The 15,553-nt window shown below is 46.0% G+C and overlaps 1 protein-coding gene across 1 annotated transcript in view; it reads right to left on the bottom strand.

Moving 5' to 3' along the window:
* TAOK1 (TAO kinase 1) overlaps positions 1-15,553 on the bottom strand; it is a 3,628,992-nt gene that overhangs the window by 1,452,100 nt on the left and 2,161,339 nt on the right. Inside the window, exon 15 of the mRNA XM_044054451.1 lies at positions 13,939-14,175. Coding sequence (XP_043910386.1) covers positions 13,939-14,175 — 237 coding nt within the window. The remainder of the gene's footprint in view (positions 1-13,938; positions 14,176-15,553) is intronic.

Genomic DNA, 15,553 nt, shown 5'->3' with positions numbered 1-15,553 from the left:
TGGAGCTTTCCTGGGTGGTGTTAAGTTTTTGCCCCCTCTGAGATACTGCTTTAGCAGAGGATAAGAGAAGAGGGGTGGTTCTGTGTTGTAATGAGCTGAAATGGCTGAGGCATGGATTTTTATGAAAGAAAAAGACAGGCCCTTGTGAAGCATCTCAGTTAAGTATTGTAAAATCTGAGGAATATTGGGCTCTGCTGTGCTTATCCCTTGTGAATGATTCCAGACACAGAATCTTTTCCATTTGTCAGCATAAGATTTTCTGGTACTAGGCCTTCTTGCCTCCAAATTGACATCCATCACATGTTTGCTGAGGGATGCTAAGGGTGAATTTAGATGATTAGCCATGCTGCAAGATTCAAAGTTTGGAGCTGAGTGTGCAGAATTTGGTTGTTCTGCTGAGACAGTAAGTAAGGTGTCTGAGGCAGGTGCCACGGTGGAAGGTGTGACACATTGTGCAGGAGTGGGTACCGGTGTTGGCGAGGCCAGTCTGGAGCAATCAAAATCATTTTGAGGGGGAAAAGCATAGACTGATGTGTTTTTCCAGGCTTTTTTTGTGATGGGTTCTTGTGCAGAATTTGTCCAACTGAGATCTTTTTGCCTCACCCCAGAACTATGTCTGTTCAACCCCATTTGCATGTCAACATGCTGAATATCCGTGGTTCCATTTTCCATTCGTGTGGGTCCATGAGATTTCTGATTAGTTCGCCTGCCAGTATTCAGTTTTCCTGGCAGGAATTGAGCTTGTAGTTGTATCTGATAGGTCAAGGCCGTGTTCCGCAATGCCATGGCTAGTCTGCAAAGGGGGTAGTGAGTGTGTACCCCCCTGCTTATGTACCACATAATGGTGGTGTTGTCTGTCTTTATCATTAATTGTCCTGGATGAAGGTAGTTCTTGAAGGCTGCATTCTGTACAGCTAGCATCTCTTTTTGATTGATATGAAGGTGCATTTGATTTGGGCTCCATTTGCCCTGAATGCACTTCCCTTCCAGATGAGCCCCCCAAGCATAGTCTGATGCATCTGTAGTTAGGGTTTGGGCAGCATGGGGTGAAGTGAATGGCAGTCCCTTATTTTGTTGGAAGGCCTCTGCCCACCATAGGAACTCTAGTCGCAGGCAAGGTATGATAGGAATAAGAAGTTATGTACTCACCATAACGTTCCATCTGAGTAGGTAGCTTCATTTGTCTGCAACCTGTGGGTCTTGGATCCGATATCGGATCTGAGCCGGCAACTTGTTTCAAGCTAATGGATCCGAGCTCCTAGCTCCTCCCCTCACCCATAATCCCCTGCTAACCCTCCATGACCTCAGATCGAGTTTGCCCCTCAATATATACCCAAAAACGGGTATCCAACTAAAATAGATCCGAAGAAGGCCAGGGGGAAGGAGGGGGGGGATGATTGCAAACAAATGAAGCTACCTACTCAGATGGAACGTTATGGTGAGTACATAACTTCTTAATCTGAAGTAGGGAGTTCATTTGTCAGCAACCTGTGGGACAGAGTCCCCAGCTACCTAAACCTTGGGTGGCCATCATGGAAGGATACTGCGAAGCACCGCAGAGCCAAAGGATGCTCTCCCTCTAGAAATCATGTCCAGTTTGTAGTGGTTAATAAAGGTATGAGATAAAGCCCAAGTGGCTGCCGAACAAATATAATCCAATGGAACTCTAGATTTGAAGGCCGCAGAAGTAGAGATGGAATGAGTGGAATGTGCGCAAACTCCTTCAGGTGCGGGTCTCCCAGAGGTTTGGTACGCCAACAGGATACATTGAGAAATCCAGTGTGATAGAGATACTTTTGATATTGCTTTCCCCAAATTAAATTTGGCAAAGGAAACGAACAGCTGGTCGGATTGTCTATGACCAGCTGTTCTATGAGTATAAAAGCAAAGCTGCCTATGAACATCTAATGAGTGCAGCTTGTACTCTCCTTTATTCTGATATTTAGGGAAGAAAACCGGTAAATTTATGGATTGATTTATGTTGGTTTCTGATGCTATCTTGGGAAGAAAGGAGGGATTGATCCTGAGGTACACTCTGTGTGAAAGATCAAATAAGGAGGCTTCACAGAAAGAGCTTGAAACTCCGAAACTCTTTTTGCTGAAGTGATGGCTACAAGGAATGCTGTTTTCCAGGACAAGAATTTGAGATCTACTGAAGCAGCGGGTTCAAAAGGTGGAGCAGTCCAGGCTTGAAGAACTAGTGAAAGATCCCACGGTGGTACGGCTTCTTTTATAAGGGGTCTAAGCAAGAAGGTGCCCTTGAGAAAGGTTTTACACAACTTGGCTGACATCAAAGGCCCTGTATCATGTCCCATATGGTAATGTGAGATGGCTGCCAATTGCACTTTGACAGTTGAACAACTAGCACCTTCCTGAAAAAGTTCGGTTAGGAAGTCTAATATGGACGGAAGAGGAGCCGTAAAGGGATCTAGATCATGATGCTCCGCCCAGATGGAGAAACGTTTCCATTTACTGCGGTACACTTTCCTGGTGGAGGGCTTATGCGCTGCCACAAGGATGGCTTTGACTGGTGAAGAGATACCGGGAGTCCTAACTAGGAGTGGAACTGGAGCAAAGAAGCTGTCAGTTTCAGATTGTCCAGGTTTGGGATCAGTAAGTTCGACGGATGGGAGATTAGATCCGGACTGGGATCCAGAATCCAAGGAGGATTCACTAGGTGAGACCACAGGTAAGGGAACCAAATTTGCCGAGGCCAGAATGGGGCAATGAGGATCATCCTGCTCCCCAACCACGAGGCTTTCTGTAAGAGTTGCAGCATCAGGGGTAGAGGAGGATAGGCATAAAGTAGACCGGGTGGCCAAGCATGCACCAGAGCATCTCTTGGAGTTTCCCCTGGAGGGGGAATCAGAGCGAAGAAATTGCCGCATTTGGTGTTTGAGGGAGACGCAAAAAGATCGCAGCAGGGTTGCCCCCATATTGCGAATATCTGCTTCGCTACTAGTGGATTGAGAGACCACTCGTACGGGGTAAGAAGGGTGCGACTGAGTTTGTCCGCTAGGATGTTGGTCCATCCTGGAATGTGCGTTGCAATCAGAAAGCGGTTGGTGGAGATCGCCCATTCCCACACTCTCATGGCTTCGCGGCATAGAGGGTAAGATCTGGTTCCACCCTGTTTGTTGATGTACCAGACAACCGACATGTTGTCCGACTGAACTGCAATCGCTCCTATGGGGAGGAGATTCTGAAGTGCTTGCAACACGAACAGCACCGCTCTCATCTCCAGAACGGTGATATGCAGGGAGGTCTCTGTGTCGTTCCATGTGCCTTGGACCGTCCTGCCTGAATAATGCCCCCCCACCCGAGGCGGGAGGCGTCCGTGGTCACTGTGGCGAGAGGGGGGAGAGGTGCAGAAGGGACGGCCCGTATGGAGGTCCGAAGCTTGGAGCCACCATAATAGAGCCCTCCTGCAAGCCTTGCTGATAGCAATGGGGTGGTGAAGAGGAAGGGATAGAAAGGACCATTGCACTAGAAGTGTCCATTGCAGTACCCGCATGCTCAGACGGGCGCATGGAAGGAGCGTAATCGCTGCCGCCATGGAGCCTAGTGCCCTCAGGACCAATTCCGCTGGTGAAGTCTCTGATTGGAGGATAGCCCGCACATGGAGTTGCAAATTCCGGATTCTCTCGGAAGTTAGAAAGGCTCGTAGCTCTCTGGTGTCTATTCTGGCTCCTATGAATTCTATGACTTGTGTCGGGGCCAGAAGGTATTTGTCGGCATTGATGGTGATGCCTAACTGTGGGGCTAGGCGGAGAAAGAAATCTCTGGCTGAGCAAAGTAGATGCCTTGTTGGGGCGGTCAGGAGCCAGTCGTCCAGGTACGGAAAGACCTGTATTCCCTGGAGTCTCAGTTGGGCCGCAATCACTGCTAATACCTTGGTGAACACCCTGGGGGCTGTGGTGAGGCCAAAGGGAAGGACCCTGAACTGGTAGTGACTGGCTCCCAGCCAGAAGCGGAGGAACCTCCTGGATCGTCTGTCCATTAGAATTGTGGTAGTACGCATCCTTGAGGTCTATAGAGCACATCCAATTCTCCCTTAGAAGGGGGAGAATAGATTGAAGAGTGACCATTCGGAATTTTTCCTTGGTTACTGACAGGTTCAAGCGGGAAAGTTCTAGAATCGGTCTCAAGTCCCCCGTCTTTTTTGGCACCAAAAAGAACCTGGAGTAGAACCCTAATCCGAGCTGGGGGATGGGCTGGATGGCTCTTTTTCTTAGCAGCTGATGAATTTCTGCGGCTGCGGCCTCCCTCTGATCGGGTGGTACATCGGGGAGGTTCTTGAATTTGGGGACATGGAATAATGGTATTTTGTACCCTCTGGATATAATGCGAAGCACCCAGCCGTCTGTCGTGATGGACTCTCATGCCGCTAGGTGCTCCGAGAAGCGCCCCCCGACTGCCTCCAGAGTGGAGCAGCCAGGCAACCCTTCAGGGCTGCTGCGTGGGCCGTTCAGAGAAAGGTTCTCTGGACCCAAAGTTTCTTGGAGCCCCTCTGCCCCTGGGGCGGCGTCCTCCCTGTCCTCCTCTGCCACGGAAGGACTGGATGTCCGGAGCGGGTTGGGAATGTTGCGATTTCCGGAACCACATCTTCTTCTGACCCTTTTGGTTCTTTGAAAAGGACCGCTGGGGAGCAGAGAAGCGGACTCCGACGGCAGACAACGTCTTCCTGTCTTTCTCGCTCTGGACAAGTGTCTCGCGAACTGTTTTGCCAAATAGGGCAGAACCATCGAAAGGGGCATTCGCAAAAGACGCTTTAAAAGGCTCTGCAAAGTCACAATGACGGAGCCAGGCCTGACGTCTCATGACTAGGCCTGCTCCGCTAGCCCTAGCGGCTCCCTCTGTGGCGTGGGACAATAGCCGCATAGAGGTATTTGAAATTGATCTCAGAGTGGCCATTCGGGTGGAGTACAACTGCTTGTCATCTGCCGACATGGACTCAGGAGGGGAGGCAGCGTATTCTTTGATAAGATCCTGCTGCATCCTGATGACATGTGCCATATAGTTCAGAGACCTTACCGAGAAGGTCACTGAACTAAAAACTCGCTTCCCTAAGTGGTCCATCGAGCGGGACTCCTTGCTCGGTGGATGGACTGAGGGGCTCTCCTGAGCTAGTTCCCTCTTCGTGGCTGCCGACGTCAACATGGCATCTACGGGGGGGGGGCCCTTACTCCAGTGCGATCGGTCTGAGGTGGGGCTAAGTATTCTGTCCGGGCATTTTGGTATTGGCTCCACGGTGTCCGGATCCTTCCACGCCCTGGTGGTAATGAGGTCCACCAAGGGGTCAGCCGGAGGGGACACCCAAGAGGTAGACGGGCCTGCTTCGAATGCCTCCAGAAACACGGACTCGTCGGAGGAAGACATGGGGGCAGACCACCCACCTCTGATCCTCAGCATCTCCATGATGTCTCCAAAGGAGACATCCTCAGGGGGTGATCTTGGGGAGCCTTCCCCTTCCTCCAAGTCCGTGTCCTCAGTTAAGGACTCAGGGGAGTCCACGTGCCTCCTCTTGCACGTATGCTTGCGGGCACTTCCTCGGGGGGTGCTGTCCGAGGAGGCCTCGCCAGCAACATCCTGTTCCAATGGAACCATCTGGGACATTGAAGCAGGCTGTCCCTTTGGCCGGGTGATGGAAGCCTGGCCTAGCAGAGAGGGAGTGCAGGGAGGAGCCGAGACAAGGACCGGGGGTCCGGATGCTCTCAACAGAGCCCTCTCCACATCATCAAAAGCCGAGGGGGAACCACTCTCTCTTGGATCCGAGAGTCGGCTCCCACTCGGATCCGATGAAGGGATCGGAACCGGCGCCGAGACCATCGGATCCGAAGGACCAGTGCGCTCCGACCTGGACGGAGCCGAAGGTGCACTGAATCCCTCGGATCCGAAGCTCGGGCCATGGCTCAGAGAGGTCGGATCCGACAGGCTCGAGGGCAGGGTCGGATCCGAAGTACCAAGTACTGTCGGTGCCGACCCACCCTCGGCTCCAACGCTGCTCGGCTCCGAACGCTCCGAACCCGGATAGCGGATCGGCGAAGGAGCAATAGGATGGAAAAAAGGTGTCGAGCTCCCCCCCAAAGGGGGGGGGGAGGCAAGAGCACTCCCATCTGCAGCTGGGCCTGGATGAACCTTCGCATCATCTGGTCCAAGTCTGCATTGGACATACTAAAGGTCGATCTCAAAGAGGTCACCGAGGCAGGCCTGGAATGCCGCCTCGATGACCTCAATGGAGATCGGGCCTCCTCCTTCTCGGGCCCTGGGGAGAAACAAGGGGATCCGAGCCGAGGAGGAGGAGACCTAGAAGCAGTGGAGGGAGAAGCCCACTTAGCTGGCGGGGCCGAAAAGGAGGTCTCGGCCCGCCGCTTGTGGTGCTTCTCCCTCCTGGCCTCCCTGTCCTCAGACACTTTAGCGGGAGTTTGAGTCCCGGTAGGAGGAAGGGGGGCAGGAATGGCAGCAACCACAGCCTGTGGTGGAGCCACGGGAGCAGTGGAGGCCGAAGCTGAGTCCGGGGGTAAAAGTCCCACCAAGACCAGCTTCGACCTCCGCTCTTTCAGTGCCCTGGGGTTGAACGCTGCACAAATGGTACAGCCTGAGGTGAGGTGTTCAACCCCAAGGCACCGAACGCACAGAGTGTGGCCATCAGCCGGGGAGAGCTTATGGCCACACTTGGTACATTTAGAAAAAATGGCTTTTGGGGCCTCAGCCATACTTAAAGAAAAAGTAATGTAACACACACACACACACACACAGGCCCCAAAACACAACACACACTCTGTAACGACCAGCGAAGGGAGGGAAAACTACTTAAAAGAAATTATTTTTAATCTAAAGGGAACCTAACACTTACACACTTAATATTTTTGTGAAAAAATAAAGAAGTTGACAGAAAAATATAAACTTAACTGCCAAGTACTAGATGAGCTCACAGGAATCCAGCTATCCACAACCGAGGCAAACTAGATCTGGGGTCATGGAGGGTTAGCAGGGGATTATGGGTGAGGGGAGGAGCTAGGAGCTCGGATCCATTAGCTTGAAACAAGTTGCCGGCTCGGATCCGATATCGGATCCAAGACCCACAGGTTGCTGACAAATGAACTCCCTACTTCAGATTCAGTGTTTCTAGGCTGTGACAATGTTGACTCCATAAACTTTTTAAGTACCACTGAAGTTTCCTCATATGCAGTCTTGCATATGGAATTAGAAGAATGCAGGAGGCCATGAACCACAAAGGTTTGCAGAATTTGTCTTCCAGATAGATGGGTTTTTGTGGCCACCTGTTTGAAGTAAGTTACCAAATGCATTTGCTTTTCTGGCGTAAGGCAAGTCATCTGGGCAGTTGTATTCAAGCTTGCACCCAGAGCTGTAATTTTTGGAGAGGGTACCAGTTGTGATTTCTTTTCGTTTATGGTGTACCCTAGACAAGTTAGAATCCTTTTTACAAACGCCAAATGTTTTAGAAGAATGTCCCCGTTTTCTGCCTGAATTAGACAAATGTCCAGGTATGGATATATTTGAATATTTCTTTGCCTGCAAAAAGCAATTACTGGAGCCAGGCACTTTGTAAAGTCCCTGGGTGCAGTAGATAAGCCAAAGGGCAGTGCAGAGAACTGGTAATGCAAGTAGCCTGCTTTGAAGCGGCAGTATCTTCTGCAAGATTCCCTGATTGGGATATGCAGGTAAGCCTCTTAAGTCTAGAGTTACCAACCAGGCATCTTTGCCTAGCACAGGAAGTAACTGTTGAAGAGTCAGTATCTTGAATTGTGGAATGTCCAGAGTAGGTAAGTCCAGAATTGGACGCCAGGATTTGTCTTTTCTGGGTACCAGGAAAAGTCTTGAATAGAAACTTTGTCACTTTTCCTCTTCTGGTACTGGGTGAATAGCCGCCATGTTCAAGAGGGACTGTACTTGTTTCTGGGCCTCTGCCCACTGATTTGGGGGCAGGTCTGGCTATCCATTTGGAATTGGCAACGTGTGGAAATGAAATCTGTATCCCTGGGATGCTATACTTAAAACCCATTTGTCCTGGGTTATAAGTTTCCAATTTCTCGCGTGAAGTGCCAGTTTTCCCCCCAAAGGGGCGGCTAAAAGGAAAGTCATTGAGACTGTTTACCATAGGGAGGTGCCTTGTTGTTTCCAGATTTGGAGGAGGAGGCACCCCATTGTTTTGTTCTACAAGTTCCTTGTGACTGAAACCTGGAGCCTTTGGACTGTCTGGGTTTGACTTGAGCGGCTCTCGAAGGAACTGGAAAGGACCAGTTCTTAGTAGGCCAGTGCCTACTAAATCTTGGAGGTTTCACTTGTAAGAAATATTTCAATTTGCATACATTTAGCTTTATCTTCCATCTTTTTTAAAACTTCTTCAGCCTTATTACCAAAGAGACGGTCCTGTTGTAAAGGAGCATCCAACAATTTTGTTTTAACATGATCAGGTAGATTATGCTCTGAGCCAAGCATGCCTTCTTAGCACAGACCCAGTAACAGCAGCCCTGCAAGAGGCCTCCAAAGAATCAAAACCACATTGCAAAGTATGTTTTGCAACCTGGTCAGCTGAAGGCAATAAATCCTGTAAATCTTTATTTTCCACACAGTCAGAAATTATCATTTTCTGTTTAAGCAGTCCCATGATATGCTGTTGATATTTAAGCATATGAAATTGACAGTTTAAAGCCCTGATTGCCAAAGTTGCAGAAGTGTAAACCTTCTTACCCCATCTATCCAGCACCCTGGAATCTCTATCAGAAGGGGTGGGATTTTTAGCAGTAGAGGCCTTAATGCCCTTGGGACCCTGAGAAATGGTTTCAGGATCTGCAGTAGGATTTTTGAAAAGAAATATGTGGGAATCAGGAACCCTGTAGTAACTGTCTGGCTTACAAGGAGCCGGAGGCAGAGAATCAGGAGCCATAATAGATTCTGAAAAAACATAATCAACAAAGTCTAGAACAGGGGGTATAGCCAAAGGCTTATACTGAGGAAGAAGAAAATCCCTAAGTCTCTTTTTACATTCAGAGGAGTCCTGACTTTCCCAGTGGAAATGTTCCCTTAAGGTATGCAAAGTTTCCCCAAAAGAAAAATCCTCAGGGGGAGAAGCAGAAGGAATGGAATATTCTGCATCTGAATCCTCATAAGTAGGTATAGACAAATCCTGTTCATTAGAAGAGTCAGAAGAAATAGAATCCTGTTCAGAAGATTCATAATCAATGTCTTGCCTAGGCCACTTAGAAGGGGAGGGGGTTGGCTACCCCAGATCAGATTAATTAAATCTTCAGCCATTTTGATCATTTGATTTTAGGCATAGGGGCCTGCACACGTGGCCCAGGCGTAGGTGTTTTAGACATAGATTTAGATTTTGGCATTAATTTTGAAGATGGCATCGGTCTAATATACAAATCTGTAGGCCTGAAAACACCCTCAGAAGCCGGTGCCTGCAGAGCAGCTCCGGACCTATCTAAGGTAGAGACATCTGTGGGTTCCATAATTGAAGTATATCGCGACATACCGGACTCCGAATGGGTCTCAGTAGAGGCCTGCAAATCAGAAGTAGCGGGTATCAGGGGCTGCAAAAGCGCCTCACTGAGTACAGGCGAACTGGCGACTAACTTAGGAGAAGCGTCGTCAGTTTTGGACCTCGACGGCCTGTCTCTGTCTTTTTCTTTGTGTTTTTAGGTATTCCGGTAGTCGGATTGCTAGCCGACGACATTTCTGGATAATTAAAACGTGAACCACAATATTTAGAAGCAAAAAATATACCGAAGTTTAATAGTGAGTTGATTAAATTTAGCACAAAACCGACAGCAAGGTACGTTGTGGTCAGGACCTATGCAAGGAATACAGTACAAATGAAAATCCTTATGAGGTACTTGCTTACCACAAGTAATGCAATTATTAACTTTTACTGACATCGGTAAGGAGCAAGAAAAAGTTTCCCCAACGGGGTACTTAGCTTTTTAGTTGAAGACTTCGGTTCTGAAACTCGAAAACGAAAATTTCAGGAGTCGGACAACCGGCACTTGAGAACTGCTTCTGCTTCGGGCACCGCGCGGCAAGAAAGATGGATGTAATGGCGTCAGCTGCATGTTTTATACCCCTGATGACCTGACGTCATGGAAGAAGGGACAGCAACTGACGCAGGACCCAAGACTTTGTTAATCAGGCCGACTGAGGGCAACCTGCCAGCAGATTACCCTAATGTAATGACTGCAACAGTGAAACACAAAGAACATCATTCTGCAAGGTGTTTGGGAGAATATTCTATAATGTCTCTTGCCCCACAGAAGGGGAAAATGGACCCTGATAGAGGCTAACAGTCAAGTCATGGTAATGCCTTGGTTCACTCAAGGAACTTTGTCTGAGAAACCATGGAATCCCCTTCATAAAACCACCAATGGAAGGCCCCATCTTCACCAGTATCCAGGATCTAATCACCATGACAAAAGAAGGCTTCTGGAAATCATCCTAGTGGGAGATGAATGGGGGTGCTACCAAACACCTCCATCTTAGAAGCCTGAAGGATAAGATAAGTGAGGAGTAAAAAGTGAAGGAAATGAGGCTGTACTAACACACAACTGTTCACAGTCGGCCTGAGAGGCTATCTTTCCACAGAGAGAGAGAGACTCACTGTCCAAGGACTAAATTGTTACTTTGGAACAGGGTTTCATCAAGGATTGTACTATCAATGCCTCATTTGTTGACTGGTTACCTATTAGGTGATGTTGAACAAACGAGCAGGACCCTTAATAATCCAAGAATGACAAAACTGGACTTCATCCTCTTGTCTAGAGACCATCTAAAGTACTCTTTTGATCTCCTTATATTTTTTCTTTACTAACAAAGTACATGTGGAGAATGTTTCAACTCACTCAAATGCATTTCAACCTCAGAAAGAGTACATCCATGTATAGGTTCAATGATTTAAAATGGCTTAAAGAAAGCTTGACAATTTTCTGAATTATGCTTGAGTTCAAACAAACGCAAGCATTATGCCTGTAATGAAAAGCCCTTTTTTAACCACAACTATAATACTTCCTCTAAAATGATGTAATCCTCATCATCAAACTTTTTCAAAAAGTGTGATAATACAAGAAAACAGAGTTTAAAGAAATAAACTATACTGACCACCAAAACATTCTGAAAAAGTAAGAACCAGCAAATGAACCAAACTCATTTTGACTTCCAGTAAGGGGTAAATGAGGGATTTGGGAATACTCCTTTGCTTGCTCAAACTCCTCCAATCAAGTTAGCAAACAAAAGACTTACAAAGAGAAAAAGCTCTGATGGCCAGTTACTTATTTGTGGTTAAAATGGTGTAATGTTGCAACGGCCTGCTCCATATAAGCTATGAAGCAGTCTGACAGCTGGTACAGAGGTGTTCATGAAAACTCTGGAAAATGTACCAGAATGTCAGGCAACCACCTTTGGCAAATCACATGGATAATGAATATTACTACAGCAGTGATCCTTAAACTATACATTAACGGCAGTACCATACACTTTTTACCTACAATTAAGATGACATTTTGCTGTCAAACTCTGTTTATACTAATTCCATGGCAAAAAGGGATTGAGCCCTTACTATGACCAAGACAGTCCAAGGTTAAGTGCAACTTGGTTGCTGGAGGAGCAATTTGGGGGGGGGGGGCTGAATGAGCAGCCAAAGTTGGAGTGCCCATCTTGTGGGCAGGAGCCTATTCTGGCCTGTTGAGAAGACAGTTCCTATTGAAGGAGTAGCGTACTGGTTCACAACACTTTTAGACTGCAAAGGTAGGCTTTATTTTACCAACATGTTCACAGCAGCTTTCTTGGAGCCCCTATCACATGTAAAAAGAGGAAGAATACCTCACAACTTCTTTGCTGAAGAAATCAGTACAAAGCAAGAAAGAAAAAGAAGTGTGGGGGGGGGGGGCAGCAATCTTTACATATTACTCCAACAGGTTTTGAAATCAGCATGGATTTTATGAACAATAAAAAGTATTAAACTATAATGTCTGGTATTACTGTCTGACTTAATCCTCAGTGATTTACCAAACAATCAAAACTTTATAAGAAACAGAGCAAAAAAGAGAGGCAAAACCAGGGAAAGCAAAGTGGTATGGAAGACAATGCAGACCCCCCCATGTGGTAATGCAAGTGCTTGCATCAGTTACCAAGGGATTAGGTTAGGGCTTTAAAAATAGCCCTTCCCCTACCAATCTCTCAAAAGCAGGATGACTGCTTCCAGTAGCGGATATGACATCAGGCAGTTTCCCAGCATGGCAGTAATTAATGACCTAACCTTAGTCACATACAGCCACAGTCAATGGATGAGGGGATGAATCCAGACCTTCAGGCCATTCGGATACTGGTGGCAGTTCGTGAAGCAAAGGAAAACAGGCAGTAAATATCCAAATCTGGGGACAGGAGGGACACCACCACCCTTCAAAGATACCTGGATGATAGGTGGCCATGAGCTGCTCCCAGTGCTGACACTCACCCAACCTGAGTGAGTTACCCTGAGGCAAGCTTCCCTTGGAGACAGGGAGCCTCTCCCACAGTGTGATGTGAGGTATCGGTCACATAAGTTGGACCCAGGAAAAGAATGGGTAACTTGGTGACAATAGTCTGATAGTGGTCAAGCATTAGGAGGAAAAAAGCATATAGAAACAAAATTCTTTCACGACAGCAAAACCCCTTAAGATCAGACTTTCAGTCGAGAACCACCAACTTAAACTTGGCTTTCACTGTAAAAGGAGACAATTTAATTTACACCCCAACACCCGTAACATCTCATATGACAAACTTGAAACAGAAATCTCACTTTTTTCCATTTAAGTCACGGCTTCTAGCCATTCCTCTACCCTGACCACCCATGTTTACACCTATAAACATCAAGTAAACTTTTTACTTGCTTTTCACATAGTATCAATGCAAACATCTTGTAAAAATCCACCACCACCACACTGGCTCCATTTCTCCTATCCAACTCATTATTGGATGCATCACATTTCTGATTAGCGCTGCAGATAAAATGCTAACCATATGATACAAACCAGCTCTGAACACGGTCTTAAAAAAATTTTTTTTCTGATCTAGATGTGCCTTGAAACTTGTTGAAAGTGAAACAAAAAAATCTCCTATAGGAGCTTCTTAACCCAGATAATGTCTACAACCATAACATTCACTAAGATACAAACAACTTCTATGTACATTAATTATCCCAATCCTCAAGACTACCACCTTACAGTGAGCCACAACCACCCAATCATCTGCTATCACCTCAACATGTACCAGAGGGTTACAATCCCACACCACTTTTCCTTGTTCTCTCTACATGTCACACACCTAAAGACAGTCAAGATCCAGTCCTTAAACTCATGCCACCTACTTTTCTATAATAAATATTACACCAATTTCCTTTTCTAACAGTACCTCACTTGAATGAATGACACACTTCTTGACAAATTCTGCCTTCTGATCTAAAACATGAGTGGTGTCACTAAAGGCTGCAACTCTTCTGCAGGTTTCTAACAGGATGCAATAGGTGGTGGAAAGGAATCGGGAGAATGGGAGTAGTAGCTGCATGTTCAGTAGACTAGATAAAAAGCCTACAGTCACTAAACTGTACTAGATACAAAGCCTACATCCGTAGGTATATTTTTTCAATCTAAATGCCAGAGCTGCTAAATATCAAAAAGTTACCTAGAGACTTCTAATATACAAACAACTGCAAAATTGCCAATTGTATATATTATTCAAAGATGCTAACAAAAGAAAAACAGTAAAAAAAAATGTTAGCAGTTGGGAATACATAATCATGCACTGGAAAAAATTCAAGGGCCAAGTGCCTGTACAGATGACAAGTCTTTTAAACAGAATGTGCAGGCCAACAAACTGAGTGTGCCACTACTTAAAATACCACATAGTTGAGCCTAAATATACACTACGTTTTGTTATTACCTCTTTCTCAACAACAACTTGATGCTTCTTAATCAATTTCTCCATCTCTGCTGCAAAAGTGTTGCGTTGTGTTTCTAAGTCTTTATCAAGTCGCAGGCGATGTTCATCCATTTCTGCCTTTAGCTTGTTCTCCAGTGCCATCAACTGCTTTTGGTGTTGCCTTCGCATGCGTTTGTATCCAGACATTTGTTCCCTCACATCAGAGTCCTGTTTATGTGCCTCAATCTGCTTGGTGACCTAAAATTGACAAACACAAATAACATAAGGGAAAGCGCAGTCAAGGTACCCCCCCCCCCCCACTAAGAATATACTTAATGAGCTCATTAAGTAAAATGAGTATTTTCTACAGTCACAGAACACAACACCTTGTATGCCACCTGTCATGTGTTCCTGTAGTGGTTCAAGTGTTACAGAAAAGCAGTGCTTACATTCTCAAATTGCTCCAAATATGTTATACGTTTTAAACAACTGACTGTTTTCCAATGACAAGATTATATGAATTTTTAAAAATAACTGAAAATACTCCGGTTAATGAGGCAAACATTCTGCATCATATTCAAAATAAAACATGAGTACATCAAAACCATAGATATTATTTTGTGACTTGGAACACTGCAAAAGGTTTTTCTAAAAACTGTCAACATGAAAATCATCTCCAATCATGTTTAAAAGATTATCATTATACACTGAAATGAAGTCCCATTCCCCAGGCAATATTTGGAGCCAGTCTTTCATGAGAAAAGAACAGGTGTAGGCAGGAACATGGGTATGTATTACACAAAGGAATTCTTGGAAAAATACCTCAAACCGAATCTCATTCCCAAATGCACCACTGTGTAGAAAAAGCCAAATACACTGCAAATTATGCATTTGTACAGCATATTCACATTCTGCACACAAACACTTGCATCCAAAGTTCTAAAGAGCACAATTTATGAGCATTTCATATCTCATACAAATTGAAATTTGCAAGTCCCTGGCCTTAAACTCCACACACTGCTGAAATGCCTCTTGAAAATAACTGTATTTACATCCAAAACTCAGTTTTAGGGGCATGCAATAAGGCTTCAGCTAATGTACTAATACATCGAGAGTTCTACGGTTTACTTTTCAAATTCTGCTGTTAACTCAATTACATTATCTTTAGTATTAAGGAAATGACTCGGTGGTAAGAAAATAAAGGTCTAAGGAATAAGCCTAGGTCAGGCCTTGAAATGCAAACTGAAAATACAAGTTTGCCTATAAACCCATCATTGACAGTGCAGGATGAACTTTTTTATTTACCTACTTTATTTATTACTCCGACTTCTGTCTCTCTCGCAGCTAACCATCAGCTGCTCCCAAAACATGAGTGCTCATCAGGTCTACCAAATCCTCCCAGCCTCTTCCAGACTTACTTGAAGTCCAGTGCCACTGAGGAGATCAAGGTATCCTGGGGCAGTGTCGCACTACTGCAGATGGAATGGTTTGCCCCTTTGCTCTCCCATCCCCTGTGCATGCCCAGTAACACTCTGAGGGTGGAGAGACTGACATACATTTAGCATCTGCAATACACTACCCCTACATGCAAGAGGGATGGCATCAACAAAACCACTCTGTTCACACAGATAGCACT

Source organism: Protopterus annectens, chromosome 13.part0 (assembly GCF_019279795.1).
Source record: "Protopterus annectens isolate FY-2018-M chromosome 13.part0, PAN1.0, whole genome shotgun sequence".
NCBI lineage: Eukaryota > Metazoa > Chordata > Ceratodontiformes > Protopteridae > Protopterus > Protopterus annectens.
This window is presented reverse-complemented; position numbering and strand designations above follow the sequence as displayed.